The sequence below is a fragment of the Callorhinchus milii genome, unplaced genomic scaffold (assembly GCF_018977255.1).
Source record: "Callorhinchus milii isolate IMCB2004 unplaced genomic scaffold, IMCB_Cmil_1.0 Scaffold14, whole genome shotgun sequence".
In the NCBI taxonomy this organism is placed as follows: domain Eukaryota; kingdom Metazoa; phylum Chordata; class Chondrichthyes; order Chimaeriformes; family Callorhinchidae; genus Callorhinchus; species Callorhinchus milii.
The window spans coordinates 13,245,431-13,262,087 of NW_024704755.1; the positions used below are offsets into that span (position 1 = coordinate 13,245,431).

The 16,657-nt window shown below is 43.9% G+C and overlaps 1 protein-coding gene across 3 annotated transcripts in view; it reads right to left on the reverse strand.

Moving 5' to 3' along the window:
• Nucleotides 1-16,657, reverse strand: part of nlrc5 (NLR family, CARD domain containing 5) — a 39,178-nt gene that overhangs the window by 18,923 nt on the left and 3,598 nt on the right. For all 3 annotated transcript variants that reach the window (XM_042340514.1, XM_042340513.1, XM_042340512.1), the window contains 18 exons: nt 16,177-16,266; nt 15,084-15,146; nt 13,811-13,870; nt 12,466-12,549; nt 11,265-11,348; nt 10,724-10,813; nt 10,217-10,264; nt 8,551-8,637; nt 8,150-8,233; nt 7,670-7,753; nt 5,444-5,533; nt 4,800-4,850; nt 3,798-3,917; nt 3,628-3,711; nt 2,708-2,791; nt 1,917-2,006; nt 1,110-1,172; nt 432-515 (listed from right to left, as the gene is read on the reverse strand). In XM_042340514.1, the coding sequence (XP_042196448.1) occupies nt 432-515; nt 1,110-1,172; nt 1,917-2,006; nt 2,708-2,791; nt 3,628-3,711; nt 3,798-3,917; nt 4,800-4,850; nt 5,444-5,533; nt 7,670-7,753; nt 8,150-8,233; nt 8,551-8,637; nt 10,217-10,264; nt 10,724-10,813; nt 11,265-11,348; nt 12,466-12,549; nt 13,811-13,870; nt 15,084-15,146; nt 16,177-16,266 (1,440 nt within the window). The remainder of the gene's footprint in view (nt 1-431; nt 516-1,109; nt 1,173-1,916; nt 2,007-2,707; nt 2,792-3,627; nt 3,712-3,797; nt 3,918-4,799; nt 4,851-5,443; nt 5,534-7,669; nt 7,754-8,149; nt 8,234-8,550; nt 8,638-10,216; nt 10,265-10,723; nt 10,814-11,264; nt 11,349-12,465; nt 12,550-13,810; nt 13,871-15,083; nt 15,147-16,176; nt 16,267-16,657) is intronic.

Sequence of the window (16,657 nt, forward strand, 5' to 3'; positions counted from 1 at the left end):
ACGAACAAGTGGAAACAGCCACATCGACATCCACTTGATCAAATCCTTTTGTAATCTCAATAATCTCATGATCCTCGTCCTTGGAACAGGCACTTATTAATCAGTGACAGAGGGCCTCAATTTATACTTAGCAAAGGAACAACAGAGAAAATCGGAAAAAGATATTTTTTAACACAGAGCTGCCTGGATGTGGAATGCCCTATCGGATACAGTAGACACAAGGCAGGATCCAACAACAACAAATTACATTTGTATTCTGCCTTTCACATCAGGAGGATCCATATTATCTTTCAAGAGGGAAATGGATAGATATCCAAAAACGAGTCATTTGCAGGAGTGTGGGCGAAAGAGCCAGCGCAGACACAATGGGCTAAATGGCCTTCTTCTGTGCTGTAAATTTGTATGGTTCAAAAAACAAAGAATAGACCCACCTGATCCTTCTACACACGTCTCTGTCAGGCCCCTCCTTTTCCCAGTTGGATGTTGGCTGGGCAGCTTTATACTCCGATCCGTCTCTGGGAAAAGAAATTCCCAACGTCACTTTAGGTCGAGTCCGCAAGTCGGAGTTGACGTGGGGAAACTTCGAGCCATGGGTCAAAGCCACTTGGCCACAGGCAGCACAATATTGCCTGGACCAAGAGAGGTGGATAATGTGAGCAGATTTCCATCAATGTCACATAGTAGGCGAACACTGGCTTGGAGCGCTGATGTCCACACAACTGGACAAATATTATAGGTGCCTTGAGACATGATGAGGAAAGAGCGAGGTTTGTTCACTCGGGGAGTCCACATAAAGGTCTCTGTGAATCATCGGATCTGCTGTCAGAGAAGGTAATTCCCTCTCCCTTTCGCTCTCCCAAATAAATTGTGGGACCTTGCGCTTGCCGATAAAACAGTCAACAAAATCTTCACAGCCATTCCCTACGCTTCGAGGCGTTCAACACCACAAACGAGGATGATGATTATCATCACAAATAATATTAGCAATCCTAAAAAATATCAATAGTGATTTTTTTCCCCACGATGATCAACAAGAATAATATTCCCACTGCTGTAGACGTGCCTCCCTCGTGTGAGCCACCAACACGGAGGAGAACAAACACCGTTACCTGCAAGTCCTCTTTTCGTGTCTCTTCTCAAACTTTATCAGAAACTTGCCATTGGAAGCCAGGCTGTGGAAGCAAAAGAAGTCGATTGGCGGATGGCTTTTCCAGGGGGTTTAATAAATAAATGAAATAATAATAATTTGGTCACTTCAATCCACGATTGTTTGCAGGACACTGCTCTGCACAATTGGCTAATGCATTTCGCCCACAAATTATACAGTCAATTCACTTTACAGTGTATCCTGTGAAGCGCTTTGAGATGCCTCGATGACGTGACAAAGCACTATATCAAATGTAAGTATTATTATTAAGGCGTTTAGTGTATGTCCTCTCTGTCGGAATACGCTAGAACATGGGAATATTTACTGCAAGGGTAAGGACATCTCAAGAGATCTGACCAAAGTCACTGTCTCGTGGATAGGTCTCTAAAAGGGTTGCGAGATGGGGACAGAGGAGAGGGGTGTGGGAAGGAGCAAAGTGAAGGGATTTTTGGGAGAGTTCCAGAGAGCGGGGAGGAACACGCTGAAACCTCGAAGCCGGTGAAGAGAGAACGACTGACCAATGGAGAGAGCAGAGTTGCACAGAGATCAGTTTGGATACAAGACTCTGCGAGAGCCAAAGGCCTGAACACATTGTGTACCCGATTAGCTGGTCACATGCGGAGTTTAAACATTTATGAGCCGCACGGATTTGCATCGCTGGCTCAGACCTTCATTTGAATAGAATGCTCTGAGCTGACATCCAGGTGTCTAATGCATTCACATCAGTGGTTCCAAAGGGAAATAAACATCAGGAGAATGTTGCACGTACCTGACCTCAACCTCCGCAACACTTCGGCAGGTGTTGAGAGACTCCACGAGGTACAGCACGCCAGTGGGAGAGATTTCATTCCTACTAATGCTGGGTCGGGATCAGATTGAACGGCAGGTTCAGTAAATATTCATATTCTTCACACAGTTAAAGGACATTAACACGTAAATCAAGCTCAGACTACTCACACTGTAGCTTCCATACACACATTGTAGCCTACACATACCGACTGTAACACACACACACACACACACACACTGTACAGTACACACAAACACACAATGTACAGTGCACACACTCACTACACAGTACACACACACAAACTATACAGTACACACGCTGTACAGTACATACACTCACTATACGGTATACACATATTGTACATTACACACACACTGTACAGTACACACACACTGTACAGTACACACACACTGTACAGTACACACACTGTACAGTACACACACTGTACAGTACACACACTGTACAGTACACATACTGTACAGTACACACACTGTACAGTACACATACTGTATAGTACACACACTGTACAGTACACACACACTCACTATACAGTACACACACATACTTACTATATAGTACACACACTGTACAATGCACACACACACTCACTACACCGTACACACACTCACTATACAGTATACACACACACACTGTGCAGTACACACACACACTCACTATACAGTACACACACACATTGACAACACAAACACCGATCTTTCCCCAGTTGACCAGCCGGCAGATCGGAGTGGACAAAGACAGCAGAGACTTACTCGAGGAGTTTTAAAATGTTCAGTTTGGGTATGAAGTCGCGCAGACACCGCAGTCCCTCATCCCCCAGGGAATTGCAGGACAGGCTGAGGAGAGACGGGAAAAGCAGACGTCACTGTCAGCACTGAGGCGGAGTGAGGAGAGCAGCGTTCACATCAAGGCCACTTGGGACACTTCCTGAAAAAGGCTTTGAGGTGGGTGGTGGCGGTGTGGGAGGGGGGGGTCTTCTCCAACATTCTCCCCTCTGTGAAAACTCCCTGTCCTCTCCTGAGGTTCACACACATACACACACCTCCCAGCACAGGGACAATCATTGGGAAGTCAGGGGGAACCTTGGCTGATTAAATCCTCCCTTACTTATCTACATCCCTGATCGAAATCAACTAACTCAATTTGCACACAGCGATTGAGCCTGTGACCCCACCTCCCCCCACCCAGCTCTGTGCAGTGCTACCTGGGGCGGGGAGAGGCTTAACCTACGAGCTGGGTGGGCCGGGGAAGGGGGAAAAATCATTTAATTTCTAGAGTTTGATTTTAGTTACAAAGTCACGGCCTGATGACTTTCCTATGATTGAACGTACATCACATAGGTAAAAGAAGAGCGGTTTTAGCTGGTTAGACTCCAGCAGCTACCCCACCCCATCTGAGATTCCCCAAGCCTTGGCTCCAGCTTAATACTTTTCGGAATTAGGTAAGCAGGATGTGTCTCTCCAGGGGGAGAGTACCCATTCCTTTCCAACAAACTATCTCTGGGATTTCCATGTGTAGGTGGGGTGCATGGAATCCTCAGCTTGGTTTGGATGCTCTTCAGCATGGTGATGGGTTTCTGCATGTGTCAGACACCCGGTTGACCAAACAGAAAGTCGCCTTCTTGAACGTTCTACTGATCTGGCCCCCGTAAGCCACTCGTGGTGATACTCACTCCACTCTGCACAAGTCTTTACACTCAGCGAGGATCAGGAGCAGATCCCTCACATTGCTCTTATCAAGCTCACAGTCCTTCACGCTATGGAGGCAAGAGAGAAAGGTTTTAATAGTCTGCGGTGTTGACCTCCTCCAAGAATTCCCCTGATAACGAGGATCGCAACGTACCTGAGAAACCGGGGTTGAGGAACGCTCAGCTTCTTCCCGTTTTCTTGAAATCTGGGATGAGGGGAGAACGTTGGGCTCAGTTCTTCGGGAATGGTGTGTGGGAAATAAAATGCACCATCACTTGAGAGGAGATAAAAGACACGAGGGGTAAGAGATTTAATCTATTAAAGTGGTGTTTCAAAATCCCCCATCACTACTCCAAAAGAGAAGGCAGTTTCTCTCTCCCAGGGCCAACAATTCCCCAAATAAAATTGATCATTCGTTTCATGGCTGTTTGTGAGATGTTGCTATGTGCAAACTGGCTGTCATGTTTAACCACAAAATGCACAATTACTACACTTTCCTGTATGGATAATGACAATCCTTACATTTGACAAAGAGCCTTTTATGTCCCCAAAGGGCTTCACAGGATTTAGTGTAAAGTGCAGTGTGTGTGTTTTTGTGGGAACATATCTTGTGAAGTGTTTTCAGACGTTTTCAGATGTGAAAGGCGTTGTATGAAATGTAAGGACTATTATTATTATTATTGTGGTTGAAACAAACCCAACGGGATTCAAATCCACGGTTCCAAGTCTGGTGTCCATTGCACCGTCCTCCTTGGGAGATTGGGTTGGGTTGGGGAAGAATAATAATAGATCTCAGGCTACATCCCCATGCAACAACAACATATTACATTTGTAAAGCGCCTTTCACAGTGGGAGAACGTCCCAAGGCGCTGGACAGTTAGGGATTTGGACCCGAGCAGGGAGTTGGGATCAGGGGGTTGGAGGGCTGGGAGGGTAGGGGCAGGAAGGTGGCCGAATGCACGATCGAAGAGGAGGGTTTTGAGACGTGCTTTGAAGGAGGCAAGGAAGGGACTGTGGGATGGAGTTCCAAAGTGTGGGGGCAGAGGGGCTGATGGTCCGACCGCTGGTGGTTGGATGGGGCCGGGCAGGGGGACATGGAGCAGGCCGGAGCCTGCAAACCACAAACCTCACACAGAAAGCATTCAGGAGCCTTTACCTGTAACTGTCTCCTCTCTTCGAAAGCCTGATCAACGCTTTCCTGCTGGATCTAAAATAAAAAACAATAAACCACACTGGTTCAGAAGCAATTCAGATTTTGTTCTCTGAATTATTTTCAGAGCTGCGTCTAATTAGAAGCAAAGCAAATGATTCACATTCGGTCAAACCCTTCGTAATCTCAGTAACCAATAATCTCAGTTTTCCCTCAAAGAGGGAATCAGACCGAGATGAAACCCCAGGCCAATACTGAGTGCTGCAACACCAGCCACATTCCCCCAATTAAAATCAGTCACTCACTTCATGGCTGTGTGTGGGGACACTGCTTTGACAAATTGGCTGCCACGTTCCCACCATGAAAGACACAATCACTTCACTTTACGCATATCCCGTGAAGCACTTTAAGACGTCCCCTCAGGTGCTCAGGATTATTATTGTAAATTGGACTCCCTGCCCTGCCTGCTGGCAGCTCTCTGCTGACACAGAGAGTTGGGAATCACTGGGATTTCTCCTCCCCTGGACATGGGTGTTAGTGTCTGTGAGTACACCCTGCTCTCTGACCTGCTGTGAACCCAGCCAGTGCACTATAAATGCCTCTGTTTCCATGTACGCGAGCGTGTACGTAGGTGTGTGCATGTTACTTACCTCACTTCCACTTCCACAACCTCCTCACAGATATTCAGAGAGCTGGCCAGCAGCAGCACAGTGTCTGATGAAATGTGCCTCTCACTAAAACTGGGGGAATACAAAAACATCACACTTCAATATCACAACACGAGCCACCTCCTTCTTACAGTATTATTCTCGTTACTGAAAGCCAGGTCAGAAATTCTGGCCTGTACAATACGCAAATCGAACTGCCACGTTTGTCCACAAAACACACAGTCATTTCACTTTACAACATTAGGTGACTTAGACATCAGCCCCAGAAGCAGGTTTTTGGCAGAGGTGCTTTGTGTCCCTACAGGAGTACATTTGCTTATGGCACTCAACAACGACACCAACAACAGCAGCTCGATTTATATCGCGCCCCTCATTCAGGGTAGTGTCCCAGAGCGCTTGAAGGCTTACAGTTCGGGGTCAGAAGATCACCCTGACTCAAGGATTACACTTCAGCAATGAATATTACGTATAAGACTGAAATGCCTTGCATGGATGAAGTAAGGGGAAGCAAAGGAAATAGCACTGGCATCATCCCAAGGCAGGACATGAACAGTGGCAGTGAAATAATTCCCTCCTCTCCCCCAATTCAAATATATTTCTTGGATTTGTTTGTGGGATGCTGCTGATGCAAATTACCTGACGCCGACTGAACATGTAAAGCATTCTGTACAGCATTTCAAGAATTTTTTTTTATAAAATATATTTATAATATAGATATAATATATATATAATAAGTGTACGTGTGTGGGGGTGTAGGTCATTCATCTTTCCACCACACTCTTTTCTATTTCTCTGTTTCACATAATTTACAACAATAATAATAATCCTTACATTTGATATACCTTATCACGTCTTTGAGAGGAATATCCAAGTCTTATCATGCCTCAAAGCACTTCACAGAATATGCTGCAAAGTGAAAATGACTGCATTTTGTGGGTGAAACCCGGCATCCGATTGCGCACTTCAGTGTCCCACAAACAGTAGTGGGTTGAATGACCAAAATATTATTATTAGTGCTTTTTTCTGTTTTTTGAAGGGATTATTATCTAAAAATAATTATAATAAAAAGGTGCTACAACACATCCAAACTCCCTCCTCATTCAGTGAAGCTGACTCTGACCAAAGAAGTCCAGAGGAGTGGAATTGATTTGAACAACAGTTTTCAAAGAGCACAGACACGACAATAATAATTATTGCATTTGATACAGCGTTTTTCACGTCTTCTAGACGACTCAAAGGGCTTCACAGAATATACTGTAAAGTGAATATTTTGAGGGCGAAATGAGGCAGCACAGCAGTGTCTCACAAACAGTCGTGGATTGAAGTGACCAATTTATTATTGTTTTTTTCTTGAGGGATTATTATCAGGCGTGTGGAGTAAGGAAACTTGCCGAAGGTTTCGCCCTGCCGGGAATCGAACCCAGGTCTCTCGCTTGTGAGGTGAGTGCTCTAACCACTGAGCTAAAGGACTCCTTAAAGGATTGGCCAAATGGCCTCCTTCTGTGCTGTATAATTCTGTGATTCTATGATTCCTTGTTCCTGGCACAAATCAGCGCTTGAACAAAGTCCTGGCAAGTCGGCTCGAGACACAGGATAATCCTTATATTTCATATCCTGACTCTCAGGTCAGGAGCTCATCTCAAAGTACTTCACAGGATTTTACTGTAAAGTGCAGTGTCTGTGTATTTCGTAGGCAAACAAGGCAGAAAACTTGTGCACAGCCATGCAGTGAATGGCCAATTATATTTGGGGGATTGCTGGCCAGGATACAAGAAGATTTTTAACATCCATCTGAACAGGCAGCCGGAACCCTCAGTTTAACGTCTCATCCGAATAACAAGGCGGTATTCCCCCAGCACTGCAGTAGTGTTAACCTAGACAGTGAGCTCGAAGGCCCTGATGTGGGGCTTGAACCCACAAACTTCTGACTCGTAGGTGAGAGAGCTACCAACAGAGCCAAGCCGACACACACATCTGCGCGTCTGCAGAAGTTCGCCAATCATCTTGTGAATATCACAAATTCCCATTGTGATGGTAACATTACACAGTACAATAAACCTTAAAATGACTAAATATAACAAATAATAGAATAAATTACAACAATATTTGCACACGCAGACACACACACACACACACAGTCAGGCACACTCATGCACACACACACACACACACACACATATAGCTTATAAATCAGCGCTGAGACATCACCTCAGAATCTTCAAGTCCTGTAGGTCCGGCAGATAGTTCAGTAGTTTTGTAAGAACTTCATCATTCAAGCCATTGTTGGACAAACTGAAATGAAAGATCACAGATCACATTAAACACCAGACAAGATGGGATCTCAGCTCAATGTCTCATCTGAAGGACGGCACCTCTGACAATGCAACTGCGCTGAAGGTTCGGCCTAGACTGAGAACTCAAAGTCCCGGACCCAGTGGGCTTGAACTCACAACTTTCTGCTCTTTGGCCCAATACACTAAAGAGGAAAAGAAACATGAAAAAGTTGTGATGAAGCAAGCTGCGCAGTTACTTGTTAGATACAGATATGATCAGGAATCTACCCTGAGCCGGACTAGATTTCCGAATCATTTGGAGCTCTACGATTTGGAAGGAACGCTATTCTTGAGGTTGTAGTTAACACGTGTGCAAAGGGAAAACCATGTTATGTCCTTGTCCTCTTTTACTCACTCGAGTTCTGTAAGTCCACGACACCCGTTGATGACTGTGCAGAGATTCTCCATGTTCTGATCGTCCATCTTACACTCTTCAAGGCTGCAACATATTTATTGGGAATGAAATGAACAGAACTGCACACTTACATCCTGAGCTATCAGATCTGCTCTTCTCGAAGGGAAAGGGTTTGCATTCCGCTTAGATTTGTTCGTGCTGCACTCTTTTACAATAACTTGTATTTATAAAGCCCCTTTCACGTAAAATAAGCACATCAACAACAACTTGCATTTAAATAGTGCACCTCACGCAGGGTAGTGTCCCAGAGCGATTATGGGACTCCACTCTACCCTATTTCATAATGGTTTACAGATTGAGATGGATTAGGAACACAGAGGGAACAGGAACAGATTTCCCACCTGATTTTCTTCGGCATTGGTGAATCCAGATTCCCAATTTTTGCTTCTCTAGACAGAAGGTCTGATGATCCGCCAGATTCTCGTTCCCTGCGAGATGAAGAGAAGTGGAAACAAATGGAATGATGCCACTGTTGGCCTGACACAACACTGGGGCCCAAGAGACTTTACTCACAAGGAGAGAAGGAAAATGGGGCTGTTTTCACTAGACCAGGTAAAGTATGAGAGGAGATCGGATGGAGGTGCTCAAAATTATTCTCATAAAAATAACAATCCTTGCAATTAATTTATTTCCTCCTACACTCCGACCAATCTCCCTATTTATCTATTGTCAGGAGGATGTCTCAAAGTGCTGCATGGGATTTAATCGAAATCCTGCAGTTATTGTGTATTTTGTAGGGAAATGGAAATACAAACAGCCATGAAGTGATTCACTAATTTAATCTGGGGGTTGATGGCCAGGACACCAGGAGAAACTCCTTTCTGTTTTCAAAAGATGCTATGGGATCTTTATAATACAAATCCTTGCATTTGATATAGCGCTTTTCACATCTTCTAGACATTTCAAAGGGCTTCAAAGAATAGATTGTAAAGTGAATTGACCGTATATTTGTGGGTGAAGCGTGGCAGCCAATTGCACACAGCAGTGTCCCACAAACAGTCGTGGATTGAAAATGACCAATTTATTATTGTTTATTGTTTTTGGAGGGATTATTATTAGGTGTGTGGAGTAAGGAAACGTGCCCTGCCTTTCACATCCACCTGAACAGGCACGTACGGGACTTTCGTTTAATGTCTCACCTTCGACAAAGTATTGCTCTCCCAGCAATGCAGGAAAGTTAGCTTGGGCTGTAAGTTCAAAGTCCTAACATGAGACTTGAACCACAACCTTGTGACTCAGAGGTGAGAGTACCATCAACCGAACCAGGCTGGCACTTTGATAGATAAATAGGGAGATTGGTCAGGGTGTAGGAGGAAACACATGTAATATTATTGCCAGCTAAGAATGAGAAAGATCAGGATTTTTTTATTAACACAGAAGGTTGTTGGAATGTGGGATTTGGCCACGTTAAAAAAAGGTTAAATCCGAACCTGCTGGAAGGATTTAGTACTCAACGCTATTGCTACAGATTTATTGTATTGTAGGTAACATGAAATATTGGTATTTTAGCACAACCATTCAGCGCAGAGATGAAAGGTGTTCAGCCCATCTTTGCTGCCTGAAATCTAAGAGTTGTAGGGTTGATCACAGGTTAAACAAACATATCTGCATTTCGTCGCCAAAACGTTACTGAGGGTTTTCACCGGATTCACTAGAAGTTGCTGCCAACTGATTGCACGCAGGGTAAAGTCCATTTTCTGTCAGAGTCAATAATGTCTCAAAGTGCTTCACAGGACACACTGTGGAGTGCAGTAATTATATTTTATTCTTGGCGAATGAGGCAATTTGCTTACATCAATATCCCATAAACAGACATGAAATGAATGTCCAATTTTATCTGGGGTTTATTGACCAGAGCACCAGGAGAAACTCCCTGCTCTTTTTGAACAGTGCCACGGACACAGGGGGAACCTTGATTTAATGTCTAATTCGAAGGACAGCACCTCAGATAATGCAATCTGCCCCCTAGCACTGCACTGGAGACCTCAGCTTTTTTCTTTCATTTACCTGCAGCTCCTGTGGAACTTGAGTAATCCTCTTCCATTCTTCTTCAAACTAACGTGGGAACAAAAACAAAACACAGAAGTTGTTCAGCAACCAAGTCACACAAACTGAAAGGCAGGCGATGTATGCCTTTCCCCCCATCTACCCACTCCCACTCCATTGGCTCCCTGAAACATCACAAAAATGGCAAATCTGAACTCATTGCTCAATCTGTGGCAGTATTGCAATGTAACCTTGAAGGAATTTACAGAAAACCGGCATCAAAATTAAGACGATATTTAAGAATTTGCCAAATTTTGGATACACTGAAATGCTAGGGTAAGAGAATAAATCCTGGCCTCTATCACCCTTCCTGATATCTCCATTTCCGTCGTTAGTTACCCTTCATGCAAAGAATTACATCTGTCCTGAACTTTGAAATGAAGGTGGAACAAGAGTCACTTTGCACTTGGCGAATGACTGACTGCTTTACCACTGAGGTCCAATTCTCCTCTAATCTTTCCACTTTACCTCATTGCAATCTCAACAACGTCTTCGCTCTTCTTCATGTATTTAATCAGGTACAGGACCCCGCCTAGCGTGATGGAGTTGTTGCTGATACTGTGATCGAGAGAGAAACATTGTTCATTACAGTAATAACAACCCTAACATAGCATACTGCGCGGGCAAGACATTCACAGGCATTCGAGTAAAGTGTAGTGACTGCGCATTTTGTAAGCAAACATGGCAACCAATTTGCACACAGCAAGGTTCTACAAACAGCTACATGACGTCAATAACCAATTTTATCTAGGGGATTGTTGGCTCGTGTCACTTGGACAAGCAGATGGGACCTCGGTTTATTGGCTTAGCCAAAGGACAGCAGCACACAACTGGGCTGTGCTCCCCCCAGCACTGCATTGGAGTATCAGCCTAGACCATGAGATCAAAGTCTCAATTGAACACATTGAAAATACAATAAATGTTTCCAAACTGTAAAGAGTAATTCTCAGAATCCGAAGCAATTAAATATCATGTCCCTGCCATGTTGGCGGATTCTCATTGAACTCACTTTATCAGGCTTGACACGTGCAGGTTCGGAAGGAGATCAACCAACTTTTTGATGCCTTTGTCTCCGAGCGAGTTATTAGATAAGCTGCAATGAGAAGGGGATGATTGAGAGAGGAGAGCAAGCAAATGAAAACATTCACATCACTTTACATCATCATGAAAACATGCCCAACGTGTGCTACAGTCACTGGTCTCCAGCAGAGCTGGGACTAGAGCAGTGGCGGTTTTTGGTCCATGGGCCAAAAGTGACCCACGGGGGGTGGTGGTCAAGAAGTGGCCCACCACACATTCGCACTAGTCTAGGTAAGTCTGTGTGAAATCAATATTTTGTTTTCAATAGCGACCGAGTGGCAATGTTTATAGCAATATTGATAGCAATCAATCAAGAAATATTCAATCAAGAAAAATGTATTGGGTTGGCCAGCCAAAAAGATTGGCCACCACTGGTCTAGACTGTCTGCCTGACCAGGTGAGGAGGCTGCGTTCCTCAAGAGACATTCCAGACAAAGGCAAACATCAATGCAAATGTGGAACTCTCAACTTTGGATTGGATTGGTATGGGAGACAGGGCAAGTAAATGGGACTGGAAGGATTGTTCTTAAAAGAGCCAGCACAGACACAACGGGCCGAATGGCCTTCTGCTGTGCTGTAAATGTCTGCGGTTCTAATATCTGTGGATACTCTTAAACACGGCGACGGGTTGTTACACCCATCAAGAAACTCCAGAAAGATCCCTCCAAAAACAAAAAACAATAATAAATTGGTCATTTTCAATCTACGACTGTTTGTGGGACATTGCTGTGCGCAATTGGCTGCTGCGTTCGCCCACAAATATACAGTCAATTCACTTTACAGTGTGTTCTGTGAAGCGCTTTGGGACGTCCTCCCGACGTGAAAAGCGCTATATCAAATGCAAGGATTATTATTATTATTATTAAATCTACATTGGCACAGTGAGCTGAAAAGGCAGTCGCCCTAGTGTGTAACCAGGGCAGATTTAAGCATTCAGAGACACTCCATTGTGAAGAGCACTATATATATGTGTGTATATACATGCAAGTTGTTGTGGTTGTAATGGGAATGACAGGCATTCTGAATGCACCAGTTTTTGTGAAGCGCGCTGAGACATTACCCTACGTGATGGACACAATACAAAAGGAAGATTTTGTTGTTGCAGTCAAAGCTGTTCGCTCGTTACTTACTCAAGTTCCCTCAGAGCACGGCAGTGATCCAGTGCACAAACCAATTCTTCCAACTGTTTGAGCTGAAAGTAGCAGTTGGTCAGGCTGTAAGAGATTGCAGAATTAATTTTGCACATGACAAGATTACCTCATCACCATTGGCACATTATGCCAGTTACATTAGTCGTTTACTTGATGCTTGAATTACTGTGTCACCTATACAAATAAACACTTTCTTTGTGAAAGACATATGGGCAAGGTTTTATGGCCCTGCGTATATGGATGCCAAAAGGACATTGATACGAGGGCCTGATTAAACATTGAGTAGGGACGGATCAGAAACTTGGACTCAAAGATTTGAAATTGCACATAGTCTTAGCCTGTGAGATGGCTGTTTGTGCTTTATAATATTAGTTTGCACAGAATCGCAGAAAAGTTTAAACTTAGTATATGAGTTGTAACTTATTGTATTAGGTACACTTTCCCAGGTCATGTTATTGCACAATCATATATGATGTGAGATTCAGTATAAAATCCCCTACTGATTTTGCTAGCACACACTCTGAACCGGAACACAGTCCATAAAACTTGAGCTGTGCGTGGGTTAGACACTTGTGCCTCAAAGATCAACCAAGGCTGTGTGTAAAGCCCCTTTGAAAGGGAATTAAGGTAGTTTTGCCCACAAAATCTACAGTTAATTCACTTTACACTATATTCTGTGAAACGCTTTGAGATGTTTCGAAGACATAAGGCGCTATATCAAATGCAAGGATTATTATTATAAATTGGATAGGTGCCGAAGAAGGAAGAGTACTAAAGGGCATGAGGAGCAAAGAGCAGAGTGAGATCAGGCCAGTTGCTCACATGGAGAAAGACAGCAGCATTAATGGGCTGAATGGCTTGCTATTGTGTTGTATGGTGGTATAAGGAGACTTGAGTCTCAGCAGTATATGGCCCACGCCAGACTAGCTATAATAATAATAATCCACATTTGATATAGCGCCTTATCGTGTCTTCGAGACGTCTCAAAGCACTTGACAGAATACACTGTAAAGTGAATTGACTGTATATTTTGTGGGAGAAACGCGGCAGCTAATTACACATAGCAATTAATTATTAATCAACTAGCTCTTGGGAAGCTCATGGTTAGCTGCTTGTCCAATCTCATCATCCCTAAGTTTAGGCTGTCATTAACTTGCTTAGCACTGTGTAAAACAGGAGTCTGAGCGCCAGTTACTAAACACTTCACATATGCCCCTGCTCCTTCCATGCTTTTCCAGTCCAGATCCTGCCCTGCTTGTGAGCCTGTTGGTGCAGATTGTTTCGTTGGTCATTTCTCCACGCGGTAAAGCTTAGACCACTTTACCTGAGTGTGGTTAAGCAGCAGGGTCTGGCCTTTGGATTTCCAGCACTGCTTCGTCCATCTCTGTAACAAGGAAACAAGCACAGTTGCGTACACTATCACTGTCTGTCATTACATGTTCAATTACTATAGGTTCTGATCAAGAAAAGTACATTATGCTGTAACAACTGGGATACAATACAATACAAATTACATGTTGTACAGTGCACGTCGGGAGGATGTACCACGGCGCTGGACAGTTAGGGATTTGGATCCGAGCATGGGGTTGGCATCAGAGGGGGTAACACGGAGCCACAATATTACCCAATAACACAGAAACGTGGCACACACAATACTATTGTAATAAGCTGAGTAGTAGTTATCTATGGTCGGGAGAGAGAAACTTAACACATATACAAAGGCAACCAAGGGCTTCTTCCACCTCCAAACGTTCAACATTTCTCCAGGTTCTCTGCTGTGTACAATCTGCTGTGGCTGATTACACCTGGTCTCTACCCCACTGACTGGGCCTCCACCCTCTTCCCTGTTCAGCATTTCCTCTGGCATGTTGACTCGTGGAGTCCTGTAGCTCAGTGGTTAGAGCACTCGCTTTGCAAGCGAGAGACCTGAGTTCAATTCCAGGCAGAGGGCGAAACCTTGGGCAAGTTTCCTTACTCCACACAGAGCCTAATAATAATCCCTCCAAAACCAAAAACAAGAATAAACTGGTCATTTTCAATCTACGACTATTTGTGGGACATTGCTGTGCGCAATTGGCTGCCGCGTTCGCCCACAAATATACAGTCAATTCACTTTACAGTGTATTCTGTAAAGCGCTTTGGGACGTCCTCCCGACGTGAAAAGCGCTATATCAAATGCAAGGATTATTATTATTATTATTATTATGTTATCATGTTAAACATTAATGCGGTTTGGGTTCACAAGAACTCTGATTTTCAGAACTATAAGAGGGAACAGCACCTTTTGGAAATTCGGTCAAGTTCAAGCACAGTGCACTTGGCTGCGATTGTGAGATTGGGACAAAGTAAATGTGGTGTGTGGGTGGGGTGTGTACGTTTCTTATAATAATCTTTGCATTTGATATAGTGCCTCAACACTTCTTCGAGATGTCTCAAAGCGCCTAACAGAATATACTGTAAAAGTGAACCGACTGTATATTTTGTGGGCCAATGTAAGGTATATATGTATTTGCGTATCGTGTATGTGTACATGTGTGGTGTGTACATCAACAGGATCCAGCCAGTGACACAGCCCCTTTCTAACTCGAGCTGCTTACCTGTCATCAGTGCCCTCATGATCTTCTGCAAAGTTTATAAAGACGGTCTGAAAGTTTTTGAGGCTGCGGAAGTTAAACCATAAAGAAAACATCAACCACATGTGAAGAGTTAGGGTAGCTTCCATCAGCGCTGACCTGTGAAGTCGCCCACTGTTGCTCAGAGCAAACGACAACAAAGCTGGATAGATTTCTTGTGGATAAAGGGATTAAGGGATATGGGATAAGGTGGGTAGGTGGAGTTAAAATAGATCATCCATGATCTTATTGAATGGCGGGGCGGGCTAGAGGGGCCGAATGGCCTACTCCTGCTCCTAATTCTTATGTTCTTATGTTCTTAAAGCACAGATGTGAAGGAAATGGAGGAAAGGCCTCATAGTTTAGATCAAATGTCACTTGAGGCTAATGGTAGATAACGTCCCATTTCACTTTGCTCACTCACAATGCAGTCATGGGAGGGCGGCTGTTCTGAAGGGATCAGAATCAGATGGGACAAAGGACCTTCTTCATCTGAACCAATTATCAGTGCAGGACATCATCAGCAAAGTCAGTGGGGAACATTAATGCAAACAGATTCAATCTGTCTACACCCTATAATAATGGAACTTTGTTCTCACTATGGTCTGACTCTAGATGCCTCTGAACCTAACAGGCCTTTGAGCTTTCTTGTGCTCTGTCCCCTCAATTGGGTATAAATTCTGATCAGTATTGAACACATTACATTTGGAAATAATAATAATAATCCTTGCATTTGATATATACATTCTCATGTCACTGAGAGGTCTCAAAGTGCTTTACAGGGTTTTACTGTGAAGTGCAGTGGTTGTATTTTGTAGGCAAACACAACAGCCAATTTGTGCACAGCAGTATCCCAGAAACAGCCATGAATGATTGGCCAATGTTATTTGCACCTTTGCAATGTGGGATTTCCCCCATCATAACTATTCATCACCAAAGATGTGGTGGTTTCATGTGAAGCTGAACTCAATTTTTATCATTATGTACCTTTAAATCTCTGTATGTCCTTTCCAGGTCCCACGTCACAGCCCGACATGCATTTTATTAAAGTCCTTAACCCAAGGTTTATTCCACTCACCTGACCCGCACCTCGGCTATCCTGGGGCAAAGCTTGATGGACCGCAATAAATGCAGGGCTGCAGTTTCAGATATGCCATTGTTGCTGAGACTAGGACAGAAGCGATTCACAAAATTAAAACCAGTTCTATCTGAGAAGTGAAAGCGCAGTGTGCTCGTCAACGCTACCTTTTTTATTTATAAACCCCGACCTTCTGCTTTTCTGTCACTGACAGAATGTGCTTCATGGGCAGCTCACTGAAATATTCTCAAGCAGATTTACACCCACAAGAGACAGAAATAAATTGACTTAATTACTGGACACAAATAATTCACCACAGGGATTATCCCCTCCTCAACACTAGGACTGTCACACAGCTACTTTCTCCCTCCCCTGACTCAACTGCTCAACTGGCATGAGGCTGTAATTGACTGTCTTAATACAATGTCAGTGTCTTGTCAGACCCTCAGCCTCTGACCATTGTTCAATGCACAAGAACAAG